Source organism: Mytilus galloprovincialis, chromosome 4 (assembly GCF_965363235.1).
Source record: "Mytilus galloprovincialis chromosome 4, xbMytGall1.hap1.1, whole genome shotgun sequence".
NCBI lineage: Eukaryota > Metazoa > Mollusca > Bivalvia > Mytilida > Mytilidae > Mytilus > Mytilus galloprovincialis.
The window spans coordinates 97065948-97089055 of record NC_134841.1 but is presented as its reverse complement, the minus strand read 5'-3'; the positions used below and the strand labels follow the sequence as shown (position 1 = coordinate 97089055).

Here is a 23108-nt window from a genome sequence, read left to right as displayed (position 1 = left end):
AGGCACAAAAATGTGGGGGGTTAAACATGTTTTTTGAAATCTCAAACCTTCCCCTATACCTCTTGCCAATGAAGAAAAAACAAACACACAACAATAAACATACATGTAGTAAAACTCTGTTTAAGAGAAGTCTGAGTCTGATGTCAGAATAGGTAACAAAAAGAAACTAAACAAAGTGACAATAATACAAAAATTAACAAAGGACTACTAGCAGTTACTGACATACCAGCTCCAGACCTCAATTAAACTGATTGAAAGTTTATGTCTTCATCATATGAATATCATTCTTTATACAAACTACATGTAAACTACAAGTACAAATCAATGACCAATGACGGAAGGTGTAGGGCAAAACAGTCATTGGAAATAAGATATGCTGTTTACTAGAAACACATTAATTATATACTTTGCTGTTATGGCAATGTTAAGGATGTCTTTTTCCTTATTTTTTCTTTTTATGTTCTAGTTGCTTTACCCATCTTGTCAATGCATGGTGAATATTGATAATAATCAAATATGTCAATAATGTAAAAGTAAATACAGCAAAGCTTGATACAGCAGCAAAGACGAATCTTGGAGCAAATATCTTCCATACCATCAGATGTCGTCTATGTAAAGCAGCTGCACACATTGAACCAAAAACCTGAAAAAGAATTTTCATATTCATGATATTTTACAAATTAGTTCATAAGGTATATTACTTTTAAATATGTCACATGAAAAAGAAAATAACATGTATACAATCTGTTCAAAATAATTTCTCTGAGATTATTGTGTGTTTCATTGAAAGTTTTGAACGTTGTTCATTTTATGTAGAGTTTATGTTTTGTATTATGAACAACTGGATGATATTATTTGATATATTTATTATGCTAAGTAATTTTTTATTACAACTAAAACGGTTCATTTATTATAATCATATCTTCATTTCATCAGCAGTTTGCTCTTTTTCTTTACACTTTTAAAGGTTAAAAACATGAAAATTTTTCTAAAAAAAATTATGACTAATATATAAAAGCCTTTTCATTTCATTGTAAAAATTTGAAAAATTCATAACACAACAGTCATTACTGTCATACATTGTGATGCCACATAAAGCAATCACCGATCAAAGAGTCATACATTGTGATGTGACATACAGCAATCACTTATCAATGAGTCATACATTGTGATGTGACATAGGCAATCACCAATCAATGAGTCATACATTGTGATGTGACATAAAACAATCACCCATCAATGAGTCATACACTGTGATGTGACATAGGCAATCACCAATCAATGAGTCATACATTGTGATGTGACATAAAGCAATCACCAATCAATGAGTCATACATTGTGATGTGACATAGGCAATCACCAATCAATGAGTCATACATTGTGATGTGACATAAAACAATCACCCATCAATGAGTCATACACTGTGATGTGACATAGGCAATCACCAATCAATGAGTCATACATTGTGATGTGACATAAAGCAATCACCAATCAATGAGTCATACATTGTGATGTGACATAAAGCAATCACCAATAAATGAGTCATACATTGTGATGTGACATAAAACAATCACCCATCAATGAGTCATACACTGTGATGTGACATAAGCAATCACCAATCAATGAGTCATACATTGTGATGTGACATAAAGCAATCACCAATCAATGAGTCATACATTGTGATGCGACATAAAGCAATCACCAATCAATGAGTCATACATTGTGATGTGACATAAAACAATCACATATCAATGAGTCATACATTGTGATGCGACATAAAGCAATCACCAATCAATGAGTCATACATTGTGATGTGACATAAAACAATCACCTATCAATGAGTCATACATTGTGATGCAACATAAAGCAATCACCAATCAATGAGTCATACATTGTGATGTGACATAAAACAATCACCAATCAATGAGTCATACATTGTCATGTGACATAGAGCAATCTCCAATCAATGAGTCATACATTGTGATGTGACATAGGCAATCACCAATCAATGAGTCATACATTGTGATGTGACATAAAACAATCACCTATCAATGAGTCAAACATTGTGATGTGACATACAGCAATCACCCATCAATGACGTCATACATTGTGATGCGACATAAAGCAATCACCAATCAATGAGTCATACATTGCAGGGGCGTAGCTTGGGTCTTATATATAGTGAGGCAAAAATTTGAGCCGAGCGGAGCGAGGCGAAATTTTTTTTAGGGGTGTTTGAGGGCCTGAAACGCGTTTTCCTGGATTTAAATGTATGATTTGTGATCACAACCTAATGCCATATCGCCATATCGCAACATATCTATATGAGGAAAGTTAGTCTTGATACAACACTGTCTTTTGGGATGACAAGTACTAAATATTAAATAAATAGTGTATTCGTCTCGAAAGTATACCTCTTATGCATTGTATGGGATTCTCTTTTCACATGTAAATAATATGACAGTGTACTTTTTTTTGCAATTTTAATAAGTTAGCACCTGTGTACAAGTACATGTAGTTATCAAATCATCATTAATGTTAGAAATGTAATGGTCCAAGGCGACGTTTTTTGGTTTCATCAAATTTTCTCATAATCTTCTCTCTACAAACGGTGATATCTCTATGTATGAAGAGGCTAGCCAGTCCAGAAAGTCGGTCTTCGGTCATCGTAGATCTGCTCCAATGTTTTAATCGTCTCATCGCAGAGAAAGACCTCTCACAGGGCACGGATCCTACAGGCATTGTGAGCAGCACTCTAAATACTGCATGAACATTGGGATAATAATTGGGGTCTGCAAGTTGAATTGCCGTTTCCAAAGACTGATTACCGGTATCTTTATCTCTGTTTTGGAGTCCGAAGCAGAACATTTTCCACCGTTCAAGTTCTCTAACAAACCCTGGAGAGTCTGGCATATCCTCCTCATATCTGACTTGGATATCGGCAATTTCCTCCTCAGTTATGTTCTGAAGGCGACATGGCAGCAACTGAAACGCCAAGACCGTCTTTCCGTAAGAAAATGAAATATTGCCTATCAAAGTGTTATAAAGGACGGACAGACAGACATACATGTTATCAATTTTTAATATTGTACTGTTTGTATATTTGTCTCATGTTTGTGTGTCAGTTTAAAATAGCCTACAGAGCTTATGTTATTTGTACATGTAGTTACCGACTTTAAAAACAAAAAGGGGGTGTAAATATTTCTACCGATATGTCTCCGACCGCGGACTTTCTCTTTTTTTTATTGGGAACACACATTAGTATGTCACAGGGGTGGATCCAGGTTTAAATACTAGGGGGGCGAAACAATGACAAGTATATGATAAAAAAAGAGAAAAGTGCATGTTTAGGGGGCGTATGCCGGGTCCGACCCTCCCCCATTTTTTCTTCCATCTGAATCCGCGCCTGTGTCATACACAATTTAAAGATCTACGATCTATACACAATAAATCAGATATAATGCTGTCATGATACTAAAGAACTATTATATATTAATTTACCCGGATCCATATTATCCGTGGATTCTGCAGTGACTGTCTTTCTTTTTTTAATAAGATATTTGTCCATGATTTCCAATTTTGGATCGTCAACAACTTTTTACAAATTTGTAATACCAATGACGGGCGACAATATATGTTTCCGTAAAAAAGCTTCACAGAAAAAGACGATGATCTAGTATTTTCTTATTTGAAATAAAACTAAGTGTCAAGTACATGAAAATATTTCATATTTTTTTTTTTTGCCAAAAAAACTAGTGAGGCAGTTGCCTCATTGCCTCAATGGAAGCTACGCCACTGCATTGTGATGTAACATAAAGCAATCCACAATCAATGAGTCATACATTGTGATGTGACATAAAACAATCACCAATCAATGAGTCATTCATTGTGATGTGACATACAGCAATCACCAATCAATGAGTCATACATTGTGATGTGACATAACAATCACCAATCAATGAGTCATACATTGTGATGTGACACAAAGCAATCACCAATCAATGAGTCATACATTGTGATGTGACATAAAACAATCACCCATCAATGAGTCATACACTGTGATGTGACATAGGCAATCACCAATCAATGAGTCATACATTGTGATGTGACATAAAGCAATCACCAATCAATGAGTCATACATTGTGATGCGACATAAAGCAATCCCCAATCAATGAGTCATACATTGTGATGCGGCATAAAGCAATCACCAATCAATGAGTCATACATTGTGATGCGACATAAAGCAATCACCAATCAATGAGTCATACATTGTGATGTGACATAAAGCAATCACCCATCAATGAGTCATACATTGTGATGTGACATAAAGCAATCACCAATCAATGAGTCATACATTGTGATGTGACATAAAGCAATCACCCATCAATGAATCATACATTGTGATGTGACATAGGCAATCCCCAATCAATGAGTCATACATTGTCATGCGACATAAAGCAATCGCCCATCAATGAGTCATACATTGTGATGTGACACAAAGCAATCACCAATCAATGAGTCATACATTGTGATGTGACATAAAGCAATCACTAATCAATGAGTCATACATTGTGATGTGACATAAAGCAATCACCCATCAATGAGTCATACATTGTGATGTGACACAAAGCAATCACCAATCAATGAGTCATACATTGTGATGTGACATAAAGCAATCACTAATCAATGAGTCATACATTGTGATGCGACATAAAGCAATCACCCATCAATGAGTCATACATTGTGATGCGACATAAAGCAATCACCCATCAATGAGTCATACATTGTGATGTGACACAAAGCAATCACCAATCAATGAGTCATACATTGTGATGTGACATAAAGCAATCACTAATCAATGAGTCATACATTGTGATGTGACATAGGCAATCACCGATCAATGAGTCATACATTGTGATGTGAAACAAAGCAATCACTAATCAATGAGTCATACATTGTGATGTGACATAAAGCAATCACTAATCAATGAGTCATACATTGTGATGTAACATAAGCAATCACCAATCAATGAGTCATACATTGTGATGCGACATAAAGCAATCCACAATCAATGAGTCATACATTGTGATGTGACATAAAGCAATCACCGATCAATGAGTCATACATTGTGATGCGACATAAAGCAATCACTAATCAATGAGTCATACATTGTGATGTGACATAAAGCAATCACTAATCAATGAGTCATACATTGTGATGTAACATAAGCAATCACCAATCAATGAGTCATACATTGTGATGCGACATAAAGCAATCCACAATCAATGAGTCATACATTGTGATGTGACATAAAGCAATCACCGATCAATGAGTCATACATTGTGATGCGACATAAAGCAATCACTAATCAATGAGTCATACATTGTGATGTGACATAAAGCTATCACCAATCAATGAGTCATACATTGTGATGTGACACAAAGCAATCACCAATCAATGAGTCATACATTGTGATGTGACATAAAGCAATCACTAATCAATGAGTCATACATTGTGATGTAACATAAGCAATCACCAATCAATGAGTCATACATTGTGATGCGACATGAAGCAATCCACAATCAATGAGTCATACATTGTGATGCGACATAAAGCAATCACTGATCAATGAGTCATACACTGTGATGTGACATAGGCAATCACCCATCAATGAGTCATACATTGTGATGTGACATAAAACAATCACCCATCAATGAGTCATACACTGTGATGTGACATAGGCAATCACCAATCAATGAGTCATACATTGTGATGTGACATAAAGCAATCACCAATCAATGAGTCATACATTGTGATGCGACATAAAGCAATCACCAATTAATGAGTCATACATTGTAATGTGACATAAAGCAATCAACGATCAATGAGTCATACATTGTGATGTGACATAAAGCAATCACTAATCAATGAGTCATACATTGTGATGTGACATAAAGCAATCACCCATCAATGAGTCATACATTGTGATGTGACACAAAGCAATCACTAATCAATGAGTCATACATTGTGATGTGACATAAAGCAATCACTAATCAATGAGTCATACATTGTGATGCGACATAAAGCAATCACCCATCAATGAGTCATACATTGTGATGCGACATAAAGCAATCACCCATCAATGAGTCATACATTGTGATGTGACACAAAGCAATCACCAATCAATGAGTCATACATTGTGATGTGACATAAAGCAATCACTAATCAATGAGTCATACATTGTGATGTGACATAGGCAATCACCGATCAATGAGTCATACATTGTGATGTGAAACAAAGCAATCACTAATCAATGAGTCATACATTGTGATGTGACATAAAGCAATCACTAATCAATGAGTCATACATTGTGATGTAACATAAGCAATCACCAATCAATGAGTCATACATTGTGATGCGACATAAAGCAATCCACAATCAATGAGTCATACATTGTGATGTGACATAAAGCAATCACCGATCAATGAGTCATACATTGTGATGCGACATAAAGCAATCACTAATCAATGAGTCATACATTGTGATGTGACATAAAGCAATCACTAATCAATGAGTCATACATTGTGATGTAACATAAGCAATCACCAATCAATGAGTCATGCATTGTGATGCGACATAAAGCAATCCACAATCAATGAGTCATACATTGTGATGTGACATAAAGCAATCACCGATCAATGAGTCATACATTGTGATGCGACATAAAGCAATCACTAATCAATGAGTCATACATTGTGATGTGACATAAAGCTATCACCAATCAATGAGTCATACATTGTGATGTGACATACATTGTGATGTGACACAAAGCAATCACCAATCAATGAGTCATACATTGTGATGTGACATAAAGCAATCACCCATCAATGAGTCATCAATTGTGATGTGACATAAAGCAATCACCAATCAATGAGTCATACATTGTGATGCGACATAAAGCAATCACTGATCAATGAGTCATACACTGTGATGTGACATAGGCAATCAACCATCAATGAGTCATACATTGTGATGTGACATAAAACAATCACCCATCAATGAGTCATACACTGTGATGTGACATAGGCAATCACCAATCAATGAGTCATACATTGTGATGTGACATAAAGCAATCACCAATCAATGAGTCATACATTGTGATGCGACATAAAGCAATCACCAATTAATGAGTCATACATTGTAATGTGACATAAAGCAATCAACGATCAATGAGTCATACATTGTGATGTGACACAAAGCAATCACCAATCAATGAGTCATACATTGTGATGTGACAAAGGCATTCACCAATCAATGAGTCATACAGTCATACATTGTGATGTGACACAAAGCAATCACCAATCAATGAGTCATACATTGTGATGTGACAAAGGCATTCACCAATCAATGAGTCATACATTGTGATGTGACATAAAGCAATCACCAATCAATGAGTCATACATTGTGATGTGACATAAAGCAATCACCAATCAATGAGTCATACATTGTGATGTGACATAAAGCAATCACCAATCAATGAGTCATATATTGTGATGTGACATAAAACAATCATTAATCAATGAGTCATACATTGTGATGCGACATAAAGCAATCACCAATCAATGAGTCATACATTGTGATGTGACACAAAGCAATCACCAATCAATGAGTCATACATTGTGATGTGACATAAAGCAATCACTAATCAATGAGTCATACATTGTGATGTGACATAGGTAATCACTGATCAATGAGTCATACATTGTGATGTGACACAAAGCAATCACTAATCAATGAGTCATACATTGTGATGTGATATAGGCAATCACCAATAAATGAGTCATACATTGTGATGTGACATAAAGCAATCCACAATCAATGAGTCATACATTGTGATGTGACATAAGCAAAACCAATCAATGAGTCATACACTGTGATGTGACATAGGCAATCACCAATCAATGAGTCATACATTGTGATGTGACATAGGCAATCACCAATCAATGAGTCATACATTGTGATGTGACATAGGCAATCACCAATCAATGAGTCATACATTGTGATGTGACATAGGCAATCACCAATCAATGAGTCATACATTGTGATGCGACATATAGCAATCACTAATCAATGAGTCGTACATTGTGATGTGACATAAAGCAATCACTAATCAATTAGTCATACATTGTGATGTGACATAAGCAATCACCAATCAATGAGTCATACATTGTGATGCGACATAAAGCAATCCACAATCAATGAGTCATACATTGTGATGTGACATAAAGCAATCACCAATCAATGAGTCATATATTGTGATGTGACACAAAGCAATCACCGATCAATGAGTCATACATTGTGATGCGACATAAAGCAATCACTAATCAATGAGTCATACATTGTGATGTAACATAACAATCACCAATCAATGAGTCATACATTGTGATGTGACACAAAGCAATCACCGATCAATGAGTCATACATTGTGATGCGACATAAAGCAATCACTAATCAATGAGTCATACATTGTGATGTGACATAAAACAATCACTAATCAATGAGTCATACATTGTGATGCGACATAAAGCAATCACCAATCAATGAGTCATACATTGTGATGTGACATACAGCAATGACTTATCAATGAATCATACATTGTGATGTGACATACAGCAATCCACAATCAATGAGTCATACATTGTGATGCGACATAAAGCAATCACTAATCAATGAGTCATACATTGTGATGTGACATAAAGCAATCACCAATCAATGAGTCATACATTGTGATGTGACACAAAGCAATCACCGATCAATGAGTCATACATTGTGATGCGACATAAAGCAATCACTAATCAATGAGTCATACATTGTGATGTGACATAAAACAATCACTAATCAATGAGTCATACATTGTGATGCAACATAAAGCAATCACCAATCAATGAGTCATACATTGTGATGTGACATACAGCAATGACTTATCAATGAGTCATACATTGTGATGTGACATAGGCAATCACCAATCAATGAGTCACACATTGTGATGCAACATAAAGCAATCACCAATCAATGAGTCATACATTGTGATGTTACATAAAGCAATCACCAATCAATGAGTCATACATTGTGATGTGACATAGGCAATCACCAATCAATGAGTCACACATTGTGATGTGACATAAAGCAATCACCAAGCAATGAGTCATACATTGTGATGTGACATAAAGCAATCACCAATCAATGAGTCATACATTGTGATGTGACATAAAGCAATCACTAATCAATGAGTCATACATTGTGATGCGACATAAAGCAATCACCAATCAATGAGTCATACATTGTGATGTGACACAAAGCAATCACCAATCAATGAGTCATACATTGTGATGTGACACAAAGCAATCACCAATCAATGAGTCATACATTGTGATGTGACATACAGCAATGACTTATCAATGAGTCATACATTGTGATGTGACATACAGCAATCACCCATCAATGAGTCATACATTGTGATGTGACATAGGCAATCACCAATCAATGAGTCATACATTGTGATGTGACATAAAGCAATCACCCATCAATGAGTCATACATTGTGATGTGACATACAGCAATGACTTATCAATGAGTCATACATTGTGATGTGACATACAGCAATCTCCCATCAATGAGTCATACATTGTGATGATCAATAAACAGACCTGAATTTATATAGCTGCCAATGTTGTTGTCTCACAGATGTAGCTGTTGAGATAGTTTGAGATCGAGCAAATATAAGATTTTGATAGCTTGATTTGTTTTACATTTTTCATGCCTTTAATAGCTTGCTATGTGGTATGCTTTTTTTTTTCAATGTTTAAGGCTATATGACAACCTATAGTTGCTAACTTCTACACAATTTGGTTTGGTGGAGAGTTGTCTTTTTGGCAACCATCCCACATCTTCTTGTTTTTATATAAAATCTTTTTATTTAAGATACTTATAACCTAAGATAATTTCAAGACTTTACCTTGATTCCCTGAAAAAGAAACATAGAAGAAAAGAGTCTAAACAACATCTGCTTAAAGACATCTTCATCCTCCAACAACAGGAAGTCCCCCTTCCAATGTCCTGGTTCTTCCTTCTTTGCTGCCATGGATTTTAGAAACAATCCATCTGTCAGTGGCCATATGACAAGCAGTGGACACAGAATGCTATAGAATACTTCTGCAGCAAAAGTGTTTAAAGTGATCAAGATAGCAGGAATGATATTGTAGTCAAAATCACCATGGAAACCAGTAAATGCAGATTCCCACTTAATTGATGGTACTGTAGCTTGATGTCCAGTAGAATAAAATAATGTGGCAAACAACGTTGACATAAACACTACTGGTGGCCAAATGTTATTTACTTTGCCTACAAATAAAAACAAGTAGAAAGAAATGTTGACATAAACACTACTTTGTACAGGTGAGCAAATGTTATTTACTTTGACTACCAATAACTGATTTTGTTAATCATGTTAAGCTTTCCTGCAATATGGAAAATGATAAATTGTTGATTGAGCATTGTTCAGTATTTAGTGGCAAATATTACAATCATATTCAGAAAGTTACAATTGGAACTAGGTTTTAAAAGGGGGCAATAGGAGGTCATGTCAGTTAACATGTTAATCACACCTCGATTTCAGCCATAACAGTTAACAACAAATGCAAAAATGCTGATAACAGTTAACACAGTGGGTTGAAAACAGTTTAACAGTTTTAATTTATCTCAGATAACAGTTAACAACACCTTGAAAAAGGCCAAAACAGGTTAACATAAAAATGTTTTAAATATGCTACAGAACATCCCTGGGCAGTACATGTACATTAGAAAGAAACAGATCCCAGGAAATGATATGGGATACCAGTACATTGGTCTTACTCCAAGCTGACCTGTATTGTCTCTTTCTTCATATTATTGTGTGTTTGATCAAGAAGTAGTAAATACCAACTTTAGAATCTGGATTATTGAGACTGGGAATTGAATCCAATTTCTCACAATTGATGTTAACATGATATCATCAGACAATGAAGACAAAAACATAATGAAATAAAATAAATTTCAACATGTATGAACATTACATAAGGTGTATGTCTAATGTTTAGCTAGGATAGATCATTTTTATGTTTTTATTGTAAAAAAAAAAGCTTTACTGTGTACATTGTATATGTTATAACATGTATTTTAGTATAACATTATTTTAAAAATATTTCCCATGACTCATCAGCTAGTTATGTCTGAATGCCCCATATACATTTGTACATGAAGACCAATCTCAGGGTATTTTGTGAATGAGTTACCCTAATTGACATTAGAAGTCAACTTTAACATGTTTAATGAAGTAATTGAACTATCATTTCTTACTTTGACATTAAAAACACAAGCTTTGTGACATGGGAAAATGCATGAATTTGGAAGTCCTCTATTCTACATCTGTTTTTTTAAGTATGGATAGTTATATACAAAATACTTACATGCTTTAGTCAACCCAAATCCTGAACTTTCATCTCCTGAGAAAAGCATCTTTGTAAATGTTCCTGAAGCTGTATATACTTCTAAAAATAACCAAACTGATAAGAAAGCAAATAATAGGCTAGGTGAAGGGCCATCTCCCAACAGCAGAACAAGTAATAAGTAGAAGATCACAACAAAGTTGATCAGCGCTGATGAGTATGTTGTTCCTAGACCAAACACAATCGGTGGATGCTCAGCCTCTTTCTCATCTTTAAAATTTTGCTTGAGTTTGTTGTAAACCTGCGGTATAACAGTTCCATCAGCTTGAACAGAAAACTTCTCCTGTTTCGGTAGTAAATGAATTGTTAATGGTTTAATGGTGGTAGCTATGAATGATATGAATAGAAGTATATACACAAGTCTTGGCAAAAATATCTGCTGCCACACTGGTAAAGCATCTAATATTGGCTGAGGTAGTCCTTGCAAAGCCCAGTGCAAAACAATCGCAACACCACATATAGGATATATGTATTTTATACATATGATTCCTGCAGAATTTCCTTGAAAATTTCCAGAATGTTTTACATATTTACGGATTGAAAGGAGAAAAAAAATGACACAACCAACACTAAAAAAGTATCTAACATTTCTGTAGCTTGTTAACTCCTCTGGTAAACTAGCTAATGGATACAGAAACAGTGATAAAGAACATGTCCATTGTTCTTCACGGCATGCTCTAAAGTTTGATGAAAATCTGGCTAGCACATTTAAAAGTAGTGTCACAAATATTGCTAGTATTGATGGCTGAGTCAAAGTTCTCATAATATCGTAAGTTTTATGTTGTGTTTTGTGTCTTTTTGCTTTTTGGTCCAATTGTGAAGTATCGTATTTGACTAGAAATGACTGAATACTTTTAAAACAAAATATCCACGTTAATGTCTGAGTAAAGAACAATGTAACTGAGTCTTCATGCACTACAAAACTGTTTGAAAAGAATAATACAAAATATAATAACATTATCATCCATGAAAAGATGTTATTGATGTTTAATGAAAGGCATGTTTCTGCTACTGCTTCCGGTGCAGAAAAGTTATAGGTTAAAATCCATATCATTACTATACCAACTATGGCCAGAATATATACCATGAATGCTGACAATGTTTCTCCCACAAAAAATGTCTGAAACATTGCATAAGTCAAATAAACAACACAATATAGAATTAAAATGACCACAGTATTTGGCACTTCACTACTATCTGAAATTCGTATGTAATATATATTGGTTGAAATGGCCAAAAGAAGGGTCAATATTCCTATTGATATTGACATCATATCAAATTTGGCCCAAATTCCTTTACAAATTTTCCCAACTTGTGATATGTATTCAATATAATGGCCTCTTAAAATTTTCAAATCTTCAGTTATGTCCCTTGTTGCTCCATCTTTTACCATAGCAGTAACTAAAGCTTGTAAGTCTTTCTCAGCATGATCTAAAAGATTTTGTAGTTCATAATACTTTTGTATTGGAAAGTCTGATGAGTATTCGTAGTAAGATGTAAGGTAGTAACTGATTTGTTTCGCATTCAATCTCAAGGCTTTGGTGCTGTGATAAACCTAGAAACAGAAAATACAGTCATTTTTCAATCAATACACAATTAAATCTTCTATACTGTGGATTCATTTATTTTCATGGGTATCAATTTTCGTGGATTCAGTAAATATTGCATTTTCGTGGATATTTAATTTTGTGGTTTTGCCAGAGTCTGCATACCAGCCTATAGAATATTTGTATTTCATTGAACGTTTAAATTCTTGGTTCACCTTTATCAACGAAATCCACAAAACTTGATATCCCATGAATAGTAGTAATGAATCAACAGTTGTCAGTACATCACTTGTAACACTACTTCTGCAGATTTAGTTTTTTTCAGTGGGTACCAATTTTATCCAATTCTAAAATAAATTCTAAAATGTGGGCCAGGCCTTGCGGTCATAAAACTATCGAGCACGATTTTTGTACTCAGACTCAAGAATCAACCAATCAAAATACTGGATTTTGTGTTTCGAGCACTTATTTTGTACTCGGAGTACTGAGTAAAGTTTTATGACTGAGAGCCCTGGCCTTGCGGTCATAAAACTTTCAAGCACAATTTTTGTTCTCAGACTCAAGAATCAACCAATCAAATTGCTGGATTTCATGTTTCGAGCATGATTTTTGTGCTCCGAGCACTGAGCAAAGTTTTATGACTTCAACCCCATGTGTGCTAAAAGAAGAAGACGAAGATTTCCATTAAATTGGATCAAAAGGAGTATTTGCCACTGGACATTGATAACAACAATAATCAATCAAAATTCAAAACTATATGTTAAATTAATTAGAAAAGACCTTCTGTGTATATCAATTAACATTCTGCATAATGTTGGTACAAATGTATTTACTTAAAGGGGCGTTAGCTGTCATGTTTATGTTCACTGATTTGACTCAAATTCTAATCTTTGATTTAAAACAATGTAAAAAACTTAATTATCCGAACTATTAAAATTCTAAAATAAACAATTTACAGGGCATGGGCTCTATAATATGTAGCTTCTTTTCATGTGTATTTTAGTCTAGACGCCATCTTACTAACTATTGAGATGACCTCTGAAGTCATCCAAAGTCCTCAGATGAGCATTTAAGGGATGTAAACATAAATAAAATTCGTAAAGGTTCTGCAGAACCCAGTGTCTCGCCTACTTTTGCTGTTAATCGCAGACTCAACAAAAATGAGAAAAAACATCAATAAAAATTTCCCTCTCGATACTGTCTTTTGATTGAAAGAAGCTTCCAAGTTTGGTAAAAATCCAGGATAGTTTATGAATCTGATAATTTTTTTATAAACTTTAACTGCAGACTGTATGTAATGTTAACTGGAAGAAAAACTAAGTCCATTTATAAGTAAAATACGGAAAAAGTGGATTTTTTTTTACAAAATTTACTTCTGAATAATATCTTATGATCAGAAACAAGCTTTTGTCCAAGTTTGGTAGAAATCCAGGATAGTTTAAGAACATTATAAAAATTTTAAAAACTTAAACCACAGAGTGAATGTTTTGTTTCTGGCAAAAAACTATGCCCATTTATAAGTAAAATACGGAAAAGTGGAAATTTATTTTTACAAAATTTTCTTCTTGATACAAAATGTACTATCTTATGATCCTAAACAAGCTTCTGTCCAAGTTTGGTACAAATCAAGGATAGTTTATGAAAGTTATTAAAACTTTAAAAACTTCAACCACAGAGTGAATATTTGTGGACCCCGCCGCCGCCGCCGATAGAATGTAGGATCGCTTAATCTCGCTTTTTTGACTAAAGTCGGAGGCTCGACAATAAATATTATATAAATTCTTTTCCTCCAAAAAACTTGACACGCACAATTCATGTGTTATCCATCTCTAGATAAGTGGTCAAATTGAAGTTTACACAATTCAATGAGGTCCAATTATTCACTTGCAAGTGAATAATCTATCATCAATGTTTCTGTGCTCATTTTGACAAAACTGAACCATACTGGCTGCTTAAAGCAAATAAATATTTCATTATTTCACTTTCATTAATGATTGTACAAAATAAAATCATACTTTTTATTGTTTATATATCTCACAGCTAGTGCCCCTTTAAGAGTCTCTTTTACATTTGTTTTTTTCCTACAAGCGTATCTTATTCTGTAACAATATTATATAAATATATCTTAAATAAAAACTAAATATTGTAATTATATTTGTCAACTAGTGACAGCTTACATGATTAATTGAAAAAAATTGTATCATTACAACAAAATCAATAAAAATACTATTAACAAGCTTCCACATATGTTAATGCAAATAATTATGTTCCATTTAAAACAAAAATTGACTTTGTAGTTGCAATCTTTTATAGATTGTCAAACTTGCATTTCACATCCAGTGTTCTCCCCAGGATTTTTGGATAGCACCAGGGTAACGCGTGACGAAATGAATTTTACAGTATTTTGTGTCGCTTTGCGTCGCTTATTTTTTTTCTTGTTACTTTTTGTCATTACCTGTTTGCCTTTGTTTTGTTTACTGTGGAACTGTGTTGTAGGACTTTGGGTCAGAAAATTATTGGTAGAAAAAGTAAATTAATAAACAGTTTGTATACTTTAATATCTTTGAAGAATAAATAAAAGAAAGCACAATTAGTCTTTAAGCTAAAGTCACTTCTTATATTTTGATCTAGCCATTTTGTCCCGATACTTGTAGTTACACTACACATTCCCCATAACAATGAACTTTGAACAAGATTTTTGATACAGAACCTTCAGTAAATTAAAAGCTATTTTCCATAGTTTTAGATCTGATTCTTTTAGACAACAACAAATTTGTTTTTATGATTAATACTTTGTTACAGACATGGAGAGTACTTTTAAAGAGTTTTCTATTCACAAGGTTCATCCCTAGCTTTAGTCCTGTGTGGGAATGTATTAGAGTTGTGGCAGTAGGCTTTTTAAACCCGTTACAGTCAAATATTTTTAACATCGTATAAATTACCCATTTATTATAATATGTCTGTGCATCAATAATGGTATGATTCTCAAAAATAATTTGCAAAACATTTTTGTTGGTATGTTCTAAGAATGTTTTCATCCTTAATGTAACATTCTAATATAATTTTGCATTCAATTTGTACTTTATTTTTATTTGCAATGAGAAATTATATGTGAGGAGCATTTATTTGTAATTAGCAAAAATCAGGGGAAGTAACTCCACAATTAATTCCTAAAAGGCAAATTATTTTGACTTGAGACTGGCGTAATAGGGTTCATTAACAAATGTCTGCTTGTCCCTCACAAGTCTGTTATTTAAATTATGATCTCTTAATTAATTAAAACACAAAAGAATCATGTACATCGATTAAATCCAATCATCAAGGTTAACCTCAACAGGTAAATCGATCACGTGGTGTAAACAATCATCTTGTCAATACTGGATTAAACTGGTTAGAACTGGTCAATTTTGATGTAAAGTTGAAGTCATCTGAAACTTTACCGATTTTAATACGATTTTTTTACCGAAAACTTTAGCACCACGGAAAAAAATTATACATCGCGGCAAGAACGATACCACCGCGGCAGAAAATTATACATCGCGGGCCCGTGGTCCTTTAAGGGCCTGGGGAGAACACTGACATCAATCATTTATTAACAGATATTTTAAAGAACCTTGCATGGGGAATGTGTCCATGGAACACAGATGATGCCCCCCCCCCCCCCTTGCATATCATATAATAAACAGACATTACTGAAGAAAGGTAAAAGTGACACTACCCAATTTTGTACTTGATCTGAGTTTTGTGGTACATGTAATAAGCATTGTGTATAAGTTTCATAACATTTGGTAAAGGCAAACTTAAGTTAGAGAACGGAAACGAAAAATTCAGCAATTTTTCCATTTGTAAAGGGGCATTACTCTAGGAAGGTTAAAGTGACACCACCAAAATTCGAATTTGATTTGTGTTTTGTGGTAATAACATTGTGTATAAGTTACATAACATTTGGCATAGTCAAACTTGAGTTACAGAACAGAAACGAAAAATTTGGTAATTTTTTCCATTTGTAAAGGGACATAACTCTAAAATGGTTTAATTGACACCACCAAAATTCGAACTTGATTTGTGTTTTGTGGTAATAACATTGTGTATAAGTTACATAACATTTGGCATAGTCAAACTAAGTTACAGAACAGAAACGAAAAATTTGGTATTTTTTTCCATTTGTAAAGGGACATAACTTTAGAATGGTTTAATTGAAACCACCAAAATTCGAACTTGATTTGTATTTTGTGGTAATAAGCATTGTGTATAAATTTCATAACACTTAATAAAAGGCAAACTTAAGTAAGAGAATGAAAACCAAAAATCCAGCAATTTTTCAATTTGTAAAGGGGCATAACTCTAGAATGGTAAAAGTTACGCCATCAAAATTTAAACTTAATCTGTGTTTTAAATTTGTGGTAATAATCATTGTATATAAGATTCATAATATTTGGTTTAGTGAAACTTAAGTTAGAGAACGGAAACCAACTTTGGGACTTACATTGTACAGATGGGCCTTCCTCTACAGTGGGGACATAAAAATGCAATTTTTTTTGAGAAATAATATATGTATTAATTGACACCACCAAAATAACCAACACTATCAAATTACTGTATGGAAATTAAATTAAGGTTTTACTTTTCTTAATAAACACTCATAGTCATACTCAAACAGCTAAATTGTAAGCCGGATGGAATCACAAGAATAAAGACAATATCTATATCACCATATCCACAACTGATTGTACTATATATGTATGTAACAATTTATTGTATCTGTAGTTTCGTGTAAGTACTAATTTCTGACTCACTGTTCAAGAATTTGTAATTAATAACTTTTAAGTTCTTAGTATGTGTATCCAAGAATATTAAGCAATGTACATTTGATCACTCCTACATGTCTTTGTCTCAACTGGAACTAAAGTCGCTAGCATGGCCAAAGCAAGATGCAGGCTTGCTGTTTCCTTCATACACGTAGGTCGTATTGATACAAAAAAAAGTTCACACATAACTCTGTGTCACAACAAATTATTATTCTATTGTTGACTTGTGGTTTTAGTTATTTTTAATTTTTATGGAAATGGAAACTGTTTATTATTTATATATCATATACATGTACTTCTGTTTTGTTCATAATTACCTTCTTGATGTCACTGCTAGTTTGCCACCATGGACAATGTGTAAATAGTTCCTCTATCACCTGGCCTAGATTAGAGAATGGTATTGGTATACCTAATAGCAGAGAGATGGTTGGTACAAAATCTATTTGGGAAATTGTGTCCCTTTCTTTCTACAACATCAAAGAACAAGTATTAGCATGATTAGCAATCATTTTTGTATCTTCATCATGTTCATAGGGAAAGTAAGATCAAATTTATTTTTTGGCTAATTTTGATTCTGACGAAGCAGCAACCAATTTTTTACCAGATGTCTTATAATTGTCTTTAAGCATTCGTAATGAGTAATAATTTACATTTTATAAACAAACTTACCCCCTACATTTCAAATAGTTTGTTCTTATGTCAGTCCCTTGTAATTCAGTGGTTGTAATTTGTTGCTGTGTAACATATTAGTATTAGTTGTTCATTTTTTAACATTAATGAGGCTGTTAGACTTTTTGTGTGAATTGTTCTATATTTGTGATTTTGGGGCCTTTTATAGCTGTCTATGCGGTATGGGTGTTGCTCATTGTTGAAGTTGTACAGTGACCTAAAGCTGTTAATTTCTAAGTCATGTCAAATACTAAGCACAACTAACAAAAGGACACAATGTAGTTATTTACAAAGCCATATGCATGAAAGCCCAATTTAAACTATTGAATGAACCATAAAAATCTGAACAATTTAAAGGTTGGTAAAAGAAATCACCAGGGATCTCCATGGATGAAAATTGAACGATGGAGGAACTTTAACCATCATAAACCATATCTACGCCGTACAGTGTAGCGCGATCGAAAGTATTTCATCCCTCCACATAAGGATAGGTGAACATGCTAATTCATTGCTTATTTAAATTATATTTATTTGAATTTTCATTATAAATACTATATAAAAGTATATTTATTTTCAATAATTGCCGTTTGTAACCCTTCAAAGACCAAGCCCTCATGCCCCCTCCCTTTCCCTTAGTCGAAATAACCAATAGCTATTACGAAGGTCCCAATGTAGTTTTCTTGCTATTTTTGGTAATTGTAATGGGGTTAAAATTCATGTGGAGCTTATTTTTCACGGACATTGTCAAATTGTCAAATTCAGAATTCATGAACCCATTTCCGGTATGGCTGGTTTGCAGCAACAACAAAACGAGTCATACGGGTTATGTAAAAGGTTAAAAAGATTTGTAAAGCGAACGTTGTCAAATGAAAAGGTTTTTAATGACTTTATCTAGCAAATCGATGCTATATGCAACATGCATCTTTCGAGTCTGAATAGAAACCGGAAACGCGGATGTATCAATTGAATTTGATTGTAAACTACGAAATGAATTCGGAATTACGATACGATATTTATTTACAGGAAATATTAAAAGTTTTTACTTTTTAACTTTCAAAGTAATTCTATATTATCGTTACAATATAGCAGTACTCGAGTTATTTGCGATGAAATAATAAGTACTGTTTTACGTCTTATTTTGTACTTCTTAAAAAGGGGGATGCTGATTGCGTAAGTCAAAATATAAGCACCTGTTCTACTTGTTAATTTATGTTAAACTTTGTAACTGGACTATTAATTTATTTATTTAATCTGAATTATCATAAGCATTTGTGGAAACTTAATTAAATAATTCGACAAATGAATCGTCTATCTTCAGATAATATTCTCCTGTCTGCTTTGTTGATCTACCTGTACAAGCTCAGGTACAAGTGATTAGCGATCTTAATCCGGATATCCCTCAGGCGTTAGAACTAGATTATACTATAAAGAAAGCCTGAAGGTTATGCAATTACATGCATTTGATTATAATTGCTAAAAAAATGGCGTCAGGCTATTAAAACGATCACAGTTTTGAACGATGGCGCAAGTCATTTGACGATGGCGCAAGACATTTGAACGATGGTGCAAGTCATTTGACGATGGCGCAAGACATTTGAACGATGGCGGGGCGCCATCGTTAAACAGGCCATGGAGATCCCTGATCACAGAATTTTTTCTTGCCTTAACTGAATTATTACCCATAGATTATGTTGGCTGGTTATCTGTGCAGGACTATACACAAATAACGCTGCTTCTAATTCATCTTTACTGTCTCCGCCATGGTCTCCTGTTTTAGTCATTCCATGATCACCCATCACAAATAATATCGTGTCCTCTTTCATCGACCTTGTCACATTCCTTTAAAACAGATTTACAAAAAAATGCATTATTAAGTTGAAAGAATCAGAATTACTTTCAGTATAAAAATCAATGACATGCTCGCAAAGGATAAAACAGGTTGCTATTATTTAACAAATAATGTTAACTTTTCATATGATACATTGATAGAAGACAAACACAAGTAATGATAGGTCACAACATTTGCTAGACGTGCTAGAGGCAAAAAATTTGGAAAGACAAGATATCTAAACACAATAACAAAATTATTTAGAACATTTGCATACAGGGACAACAACATATTTGTAATAGAGGTATGGCAGGTGGCAGGTGGCAGGTGCTTTGCAACATTTGGGTAACCCAATCTGATTTATGATCATAAAACATTGTAATCATCTTAATAAGTGGACAAAGTCCCCTATAACAGTAGAAAAATTAATAAAAAAAAATAATTTCCAATGTGCTAATGAACATTCAAAATTGTTAATTTTTTTTTGTAACTTTTTCATTTTCACGCATTTGCGCAGAAAACTCTTTCGGTCTGTCTTCCAGCCTTGTTTGTCATGAGACTTTGAGTAACAACAGCACAAATTCCGAATTGTAACTGTATTTCCATTTCTTTTGAATATTAAAATATGTAATTGATATGGACTTCGTCCCCTTTCACAGGTAACACCTGCCTCATGTTACAATGTATTATTAATACAATCAATATATACATTGCATGTAAAAGCAGGATAATAAAAATTTGCAGATCTGGAGGTGTACATTGTATTACCTAATCATATCATTCATTTGAGACAATTTGTCTCTCATAGCTGGATGGTTTGGACCATATCGATGACCACAATGATCAACACCAAGAAAATGAGCAACCAACACTTCCCAGTCATTCTTGCTCTGTTCTTTGAACAGGTGTTTTAAGACACCATCATCAACTGTATGTAAATCTTTCACATTAAATGATGGAAATGGAAACTGTTTATTAAATCTGTTAGGGAACAGTCCAATCCAAGTGTCATCACCAAGAAATTTTATTCTTTTGTTGTGGCCAATTAACTGATCTATAAAATTATCCTCTGTTATTTCAGAGCTAGCAAAATTAGATCCAGCATCAACAAATGTGGGAAGACTTCCTGTAGTCAGTCCTTTCAATCTCTGTAGTGTCGTCGTAGGTGGGTCGGCAATAAATTTGTAAAGTTTTGCATTGTTTGGTTTCATCAGAGAATTTTTAATAAAAGTTAATCTATTTTTGTATGGAATAGAATCATTTGCTGTGGGGTCAAATGAAGCGAAATCGTATCGTAATGCGTCTATTACGATTATAATAGCCTTCTTATAACGGACATGCATCCAACAACCCTTTTCTCCGTGCATGTCACTTTGCATGGCAAAGTCAACTTTACAGGTACTGTTTCTTTCTACAACCACTCTCTTCAAAAGAAATCCTTTTGCAAATATAAGCAACCCACAAACGTAAAGTAAGATTAGAAAGCATAAAAGGAAAAAGCATTTAAAGTTTTGTCCCATTTTTTTCCTAAAAAATTTCTTCACATTTTCGCCGGTTTTTTACGGAAGTTACCAAACGAAAATAATGAAAAAACGTTTTCGGTTCAGCATTCGTCAAATTTACGGTTATTGAAGAAAATCGAACAAAAGAATATAAACAGATGATCACAGATAAATGAGAAATATATCGATTAAAAGACATGACCAGAGACATATGAATAATATATCTATCATTTAAAAAAAATCATGCACATCTAACGCCATGCGACAACTTGCAAAATTTCAGAAGTTCTAGCAATCTTATAAATTTATATAAAAAATTTAATAGTCTAAGAACTTTTTATCAAAAAACATCAGCAGCTCATGTGACAAGCACCTCTACTGGATAACCTGACAGCATGTCAGCAGCGTAACTGAAATTGAAAAGTTTAAAGATAATTCATATATATGCTGAAAAAATAATTAGTCAAAAAGTAGGTGGTATAGAAAGTAGTATACTAATTAAAAAATTGAACAGACAAATTAGTTGCAGAGCTGACAGTATAATATAGCAAAGATTTAGAAGTAAAGAATTAAAACAAAAACTAAACATAGCTCTAATTGTCACTGGCACCTTGCTTTTAGAAAATAAAAATAAAATTAGATACGCGATTCGTTTTTCTCCTTCAAAACAAGGCAGGTCAAATGACTTTGGGACTAATACAATTATCTAATGGTACCAAATAATTTATTTACATATTCCTCTTTAAAAGTTAGTCTGACAATCATGAGTTATCTACGGAAGCGTATGAGGGACATAGAAAAAATAAAATTGGCAGTGAACTTTTTTTTCAAAGTTGAAATTTTGACTTTTCAAATCTCGAAAATTTGACTTTAACTTGAAATTTTGACCCCGTTCACTAGGACATTTTTATCGATTTAAACTAGACCGGTTCACTTTAGATCGGTTTAAGGGCTAATGTGAACGCATTGAATCGATCTTCAATCGGTCTAAACTAAAACACCAAAAGAGGTAGTTTAGTTTGAATCGATCTAAAGTAAACCGATCTTACTTTAGATGTGAACGCAGAGATCGGTTTAAACTAGTACGATTGAATCGAAAATAACGTATGCGCATGTATAGCGGCAAAACTATCTCAGAGGCTCGTTGTTTAACCCATATTTCTCTGTTAAAAGACCTTTAAAACAAACTGTAAACATGTTGTCTTCGCCAT

General features: G+C 33.6%; 1 protein-coding gene across 1 annotated transcript; it reads right to left on the bottom strand.

Annotated features, from left to right (window-relative positions):
- On the bottom strand, positions 1–21948 carry LOC143073539 (GPI ethanolamine phosphate transferase 3, catalytic subunit-like). Its single transcript, XM_076249177.1, has 6 exons — positions 21164–21948; positions 20247–20406; positions 18216–18365; positions 11505–13098; positions 10016–10401; positions 1–643 (listed from the first exon to the last, which is right to left on the bottom strand). The coding sequence occupies exons 1-6, from the start codon at positions 21913–21915 to the stop codon at positions 443–445; spliced, it is 3243 nt and encodes a 1080-aa protein (XP_076105292.1). The 5' UTR covers positions 21916–21948; the 3' UTR covers positions 1–442.
- Between the last annotated feature and the right edge of the window lie 1160 nt (positions 21949–23108).